We start from the raw sequence: 6,297 nt of genomic DNA, 5'->3' as shown, positions 1-6,297 counted from the left end.
GGGCCATTTCTAAAACCCAGAACCCTTCAAGTGTTCAATCTTTTTTTTTTTTGCCCGACCGACCGACCCACCCGGCATTGCAAGAGACGTGGCGATGGGAAACGAAACATTTAGTCCAGGCGAACAGGCGGGAATTGCGGAGTCCGAGCGAATTCCCTGAATCCAGCCCAAAAGGCTTATTAAAGTTTTTTGATACCTAAGCTTTAAATAGACCATTGCTAAGCTAAAGCGAAATACGATCGCCAAGACCAGTGTGGCCGTAAAAATAATCCTTTACGATGCAGCGTTTTCTTGCTCTTCTGTGGTCACGCCGGGTGAAGTAACGAATCTGTATGTAAGCAACTCTTCTGACCACGGTCGGTCTTTAGGCTCCTATAAAACGAGATATAAATACCAGTCTCAGTTTTACTCATTCCTACTGCCATAACCTGAGTATCAGGGCTTCCTAAGGGAAGGTGGGAAGGGAAGGCTTCTTCCGCGCTTCTTCCCTTCCTCTCTTCCGGTCCCTTTAGAAAAGCCTGAAACTCGGGTTATTGTTACTGCCATGTCTCAAGTGCATCCCTTATTTGAATTGCCTTCGCAAGAAAACCTGTGGTCCTGGTAGTACCGCAGAACATTCTAACATTATTTGATTTGTTTGGGACAATAAGGGCAAAGGTTTTAGTGACCAGGGCTCAAAATAGTGGACGGTTGGCGGTCCTGTTGACCACTTTAACAAATTTTAGCTTGGTCCAATGTCGTTCCTGACTTGCCAAACCCATTACATCGGACAAAGTGCAACAACGACTTTTAGCGCAACAATGTTGGCAAATGTTGTGCGCTTTTAACTTGGGTCAAAACTCTCAACGTGTTGCCAAGTCAAATGTTGCGCAAAAACATCGTCCCCGGTATCATGTTACACATGTCATGTCAGTGGCCTTCAGAAACAATATTGCCTATTGTCTTTAGAGATAGGGACATTGTTCGTGCCCATTATCCTATTGTTCTCACGACCAATCATGTGAGACGTTTACTGAGGTGCTATTGGCCGAAACTTTGCCTTTGCTTGAAATGTAGGAAGAATTAAGGAAATGTTAAGTGTCTATAAAATTTTTGGAATTTTGTCGATGTACCTGTGTAACCCATTTTAAGCTAACCAAATGATCATTTTTAAAAGATAGTTAAAACTATCGAAGTTAAACTACCTTGGGAAAATTACGCCAACGTTGTTCGTCACAATGCTTAGTATCCGAGCCTTTAATAAGGGTTTGCCAGAAGTAACGACAAAGTACTGTTGAGCATCGTCAGAAATCGACACTTTACTGATCAAGAGATGTGATGGCAGGAAAGATGCCGTGGAAGTCGTTATCTGCTACAAATATGGTAGCAGATATTGAAACCAATCTTTTATTTTGTAATACAAGCAAATTTACCAGTAGCCTATTTGAAGAGTAACCCAAAATCGAGAAACATTCAAAGGCAGTGTTGATATGACTATCCTTAACATTCGAAGCGTTTTACGGTAGTGGTAATAATTTCTTTATAAACTCATGTGGAAGAAGTAAAGATTTCTATATGGAGTTTGCTACATCTGTTTATAAAACCACTTCCATGTGTTAATTTTTCTTCGAAAATTGAAGCTCCATTACGTTGTAACACCAAACGTCTGATGTGAGATTTTAGTCTATTGCCTGATTTGCCGTCAAAATGTCCGGCAAATCGAAAGGTTGACAGGACAAATTGTCATCTAAACCGGCCGTTATTTTGAGCCCTGTCACTGACACATGCTAATTCAAAAAGGCTTGACATAAAAGCTGCTGTTGTTACTATACTTTCATATGCTTTCACCGGTATATTATGTACTTAACGGTACTAACCGGGCCATAGAGGCCTGTAAAATGTCCAATGCATCTTGTGATATTCCCTCTGGCATCTTTGGTTCAGTGCCTAACCATCCAACGAGTAAAATGACTTTTTGTGACTCTCCACTTACAGGAGGCTTTCCTGTCAACATTTCGAAAACAGTACAGCCCACACTCCTTTAAAAAACGAAGACAATCAAACGTTGTATATAATTTACATAGATGTGCACAACAAAACCTAATTTTAAGTAACTTGCGGTTAACATTTCGAAAACAGTACAGCCCACACTCCTTTAAAAAACGAAGACAATCAAACGTTGTATATAATTTACATAGATGTGCACAACAAAACCTAATTTTAAGTAACTTGCGGTTAAATTTAATGGAGGTCCAAGATTATTATTGCGCGTGCCTTTTCTAGTCTTCTAGCAGTCGATCCTTTTCTTTTTTAATCCTCTGCACGATTAGAAATGTAACAACGAAAAATAGGAAAAGAAAATAAAGAGGCTTGCCCTTTTGCTTATCACGTGTACCAAGCTAAAAAACTGTCCAAAGATGTACTGTCTAATTTGATGTCAATTTTTAAATTCACTGAGGATTTATGATGATTTAGCCGTGTAAAATGAAAACTGTCGTTTGAATCAAGTCAGCCGCCTTTTCCCAAGTGTGAACGTTTTACACGTTTTGCGGTTGTAATTTTAAAGAATAAGCTCACCAGATGTCTGCTTTACGTCCATAGGCTTCTCCCCTTAACCGTTCAGGGGACATCCAGTTCCAAGTGCCACATTCAGTTCTCACCTTTGTTACACTGCCAACTTTCTGGAGCGGACAAAAACGTATTTATGTCAGAACTGACATTGCTCAAACTAAAACGATCTCTGTTTATACTTTCCAATAACAACAGTGCCAAAAAATTAAAAAGGCACCCCAAAATGCACTTTTTTGTATAGCACTTTCTTCAGTAAATATACAACAACCGGTACCAAAATCAACCAATAAATTCAGTGTCAAAACAGTTATCTTTTGCACGCATTTTTAATATTCATCACACTGCTATGTTGTACGATAAGTAAAGGTACGGTATTACGGAAGAAAAAGGAGAAAAAAGGAGAAAAGGTGTGAGAATTGTTGCATATTCTTGGTTTTGCATGTCGCAAACATAACTGCAAAGTTTCCAGGCACTTTCAGTCGGAGCTATCAAAACATGTAGTCTAGGCTTAAATAAACACAAACTTCAATAGTTTTTTAAAATGTATATGCCCTTAAATTTATACAGACCATTTATATGTTTTAATACATATTAGCCAGTAGGTGAGAATACTAGTTTCTCCGGCTTCATATTCAACAAACGTTTCACGGCACAGTCTGATGATTAACAGTACCACACCACTGGGTATATTTTAAAAACGGGGTGGCCTGTTAAAAAATAAAGCTAATCAAGGAATTAATTATATAGCTGTCAGTAAATCCTATATTGTCAGCGCAGTTATTTTTCCTTAATTTCTGAGAACTGTCCAATTTGGGATTAAATTTGGATAGTTTCAATTAGGACTTTCAGGTAAAATGCACAAACTGTCCAATTTAAGAAAAATTGGACAGTTTTGTCTCAGCCAATCAAATCGAAGGAAAAACGACATGTGACGGATATCAGCCAATTAGCATTAAGCTTAGCGTCAGCCCGGTAAACTTGCCGCATTGTTAGTCGACAATGGCGGAATTTTTAAGGCAAGTTTGCTACGTTTTTCCATTCTTTTTGAGCTTTTCAGCAATAGTAACAACAAAGAGAAATTTTCTACGTTGTCAGAAGAGGAGCTAGCTACACTAAGAAGCAAAAACTAAGAGCAAAACGCCTCTAATAGTACAAAACTTCGGTGAATGTAAGTGCAGCGAAGCGAAGCAAGAAATCTGTCAGATATTCATCGCCACGAGCTAGATGCAATTCTTTGTCGTTTATGCTGAAATTCGAAAAGAAAAGACGGCCATGAAGTATGAACGAAATAGTGGAAAGGAGTATGTCAGATTCAAGAAGTTGTAAAGCTCTTCGGACACTTTGTTTACGACTTTCATTGATTGATGCAGTGTTTTCACTCACTTTGTAGCAAGCTTCGCAAACTCAGGTGAATAAAATTGTACTGTTTTGTTTAAGTTTTATTTGTGAAGACAATGCTTTGAGTGAGTTGCATGTGCTGTGTTATGCCTACTATTGTTGAATGTTTTTCCCGCTCTGGAAATATAAAAAAGTTTATTGTTTACGCTAGATTGACTGACTACAAGCTATATAATTAATATGTAACCGGACTACATGCTTGTCCAATTTTGAAATAATTTGATTCAAAAAATTCCTCTGACAGCCAAAATTGGACGAGGCCTACGGCCTCGTCCAATTTGGCTGCCCTCGGAATTTTTTTCATCAAATTATTTCCAAATTGGACAGCATGTAGTCCAATTACGTATACAAATTATAAAATGATTACTCGTTAGATCACCAATAAATCGAAATATTTTACAGATTGAGTGACTAACCACATCTTCGGAAGTTTTCATTTTTGCCCGTTCTTCTCAGACATGCACATTCAATTTACACGTATTTGTACCTCAATTCTCCTTGCCAGTCCAAAATCTGCCAGTTTTGCATTCCCATCACCATCTAAAAGAATATTTGGTCCTAGACGTAACAAATAATGAGAATATATGACGACTGCAAGAGATATTATTTTGATTGTTGACAAAAGTTGCAAGAGACAAGGCTAATTGCGGGAGGTGAAGATTTGATTGTGTGAATAAAGTTTTGTTGTTGTTGTGAAACCGCGCGTTACAAACACTGGTTCAGATCTGCAGCTACCTCCGACTACAACCGTGACCAATAATCATAACCACCACAAAACAAAAATACCACCGACAACCACCACGACCATTACAGCCAACGCAAAATTGACAAAAACACAACCGTTTAAGTGTTGTCTTTAGCGTATAAAACATTTAGAAGTTCCTTCTAAGCTTCGATTCGTACTGGCGCGATTAAGCCTATTCGCAGGCTAAAGCCTGATTCGCACAAGGTGACATAGCGACGTATACGTAACGACATTTATATCATAAATACTGAGATATTCTCACGAAAAAAGATTGCGTACAAATGATACGTAAGATGCATTAGCCAATAGGAAACGTGAATGATGAAAAATCACTAGTGAAAAAAGTCGTTCGTCCAACCTTACGCGCAACGACGAAAACTCACTAGTGAACAACACCGTATCGCCATTTTGATTCTCGTCGTAAACACCGGCGACATGGCGGAAACTCGTGACACGTTCAAGGTTTGTGTCTTTAAAAGGCTCTATTGAGTCGTTTAATATTGCAGAATAGGAAAACCAAAACACTTTAAAGAAAACAAAACAAGACGGCCTTGATGACAGTGTTTCTTCAAACAAAAGGAGAATTCCTCCTGCCGAGTTGAATAAACCTTTGAGTAAATTTGCACAAAGGAAGGACAAGAATACGAGTCCGAGTCGTCGTCAATCCTAAGGATTGTAGCGAGTTTTGATTCAGATGATGAATAGGACACTGCAGGTTTGTCCTTGGTTTTTGCAGACTGTTTTCATGACGAAATTTGGTGAAAGGCGGCTCGGGTTCGCGTTGAGAAAAACAGCGTTTACCGTTGTTTATTCTGATTTTATATAAATCATTGAATTCGAACTTGCAAGCTTCAGTCAGGTTTTCTATCAAAAGTTGTTTCTGTAAAAGCCGTGAGAGTATAATTGACGTGTCATTACTTGTGTTACTTCATTGTCTTAGTTATCTTAGTTAGTTATGGCAGATGAACGGGTTCCCTAAACACGCGCGTAACTAATAAAAAGTCGAGCGCTTTTGCTTTTCAAAACCCTCAGTATCTATAAAATAAACAGATTACACTGTCTTTATGTACATAGAGTTTACTCCGTGGAAAATGCTTTGTACGATTTTAATTCACTCGTTGATTTGTATCAGTTTTTTGATCCTGCTCAACTCAAGAATAAAAATGATTATCCCCGGTACGCGCGCATTTTCCATGGAGTAATCTCTATGTACAAAACGACAGTTTATCCTTATGTCATTATGTTCCAACTATGCTGTTATGTTGTGTTGCCCACACCATGAGGTGACATAAACCGTCGACAAATGATGTTTTTTTGCGTCTGCGTGACCGTGAACGAGGCTTTATTAAACGACCTGGTTCATCCGCCATGGCCAATCTGCAGTGACTCGGGCATTTGGCTTGGACTCGACCTGGAATCGTGCTCGGATTTGACTCAGAAAACGGTTTTACTCTTAACTGTCTAGTTAAGCTGCATTAGCATGCATACGCATTTCTAGATCTTTAATGCAAGGAGATAAAAAATCATTTAAAATGATTAAACTTTCTCTGTAGTAAGCTTGGATACATTTTGCAAGGATAATATTGAGCATAATTCACTACTTT

The 6,297-nt window shown here is 38.5% G+C and overlaps 1 protein-coding gene across 3 annotated transcripts in view; it reads right to left on the bottom strand.

The window, feature by feature from the left end:
- Positions 1-219: 219 nt before the first annotated feature.
- The window catches only part of LOC144658267 (mitogen-activated protein kinase kinase kinase 3-like), a 32,257-nt gene continuing 26,179 nt past the window's right edge, over positions 220-6,297 (bottom strand). For 2 of the 3 annotated variants that reach the window (XM_078518708.1, XM_078518782.1), the window contains 4 exons: positions 4,436-4,506; positions 2,557-2,660; positions 1,853-2,018; positions 222-369 (listed from right to left, as the gene is read on the bottom strand). In XM_078518708.1, coding sequence (XP_078374834.1) covers positions 274-369; positions 1,853-2,018; positions 2,557-2,660; positions 4,436-4,506 — 437 coding nt within the window. In that variant the 3' untranslated portion in view covers positions 222-273. Of the gene's footprint in view, positions 370-1,852; positions 2,019-2,556; positions 2,661-4,435; positions 4,507-6,297 lie in introns of all 3 variants that reach the window. The other variant, XM_078518827.1, reaches the window with a different exon arrangement.

The sequence above is a fragment of the Oculina patagonica genome, chromosome 1 (assembly GCF_052425735.1).
Source record: "Oculina patagonica isolate OP01 chromosome 1, crgOcupat, whole genome shotgun sequence".
Lineage (NCBI taxonomy): Eukaryota > Metazoa > Cnidaria > Anthozoa > Scleractinia > Oculinidae > Oculina > Oculina patagonica.
Note: the sequence above shows the minus strand (reverse complement) of the source record. Positions and strands in the feature narration are given on the sequence as shown.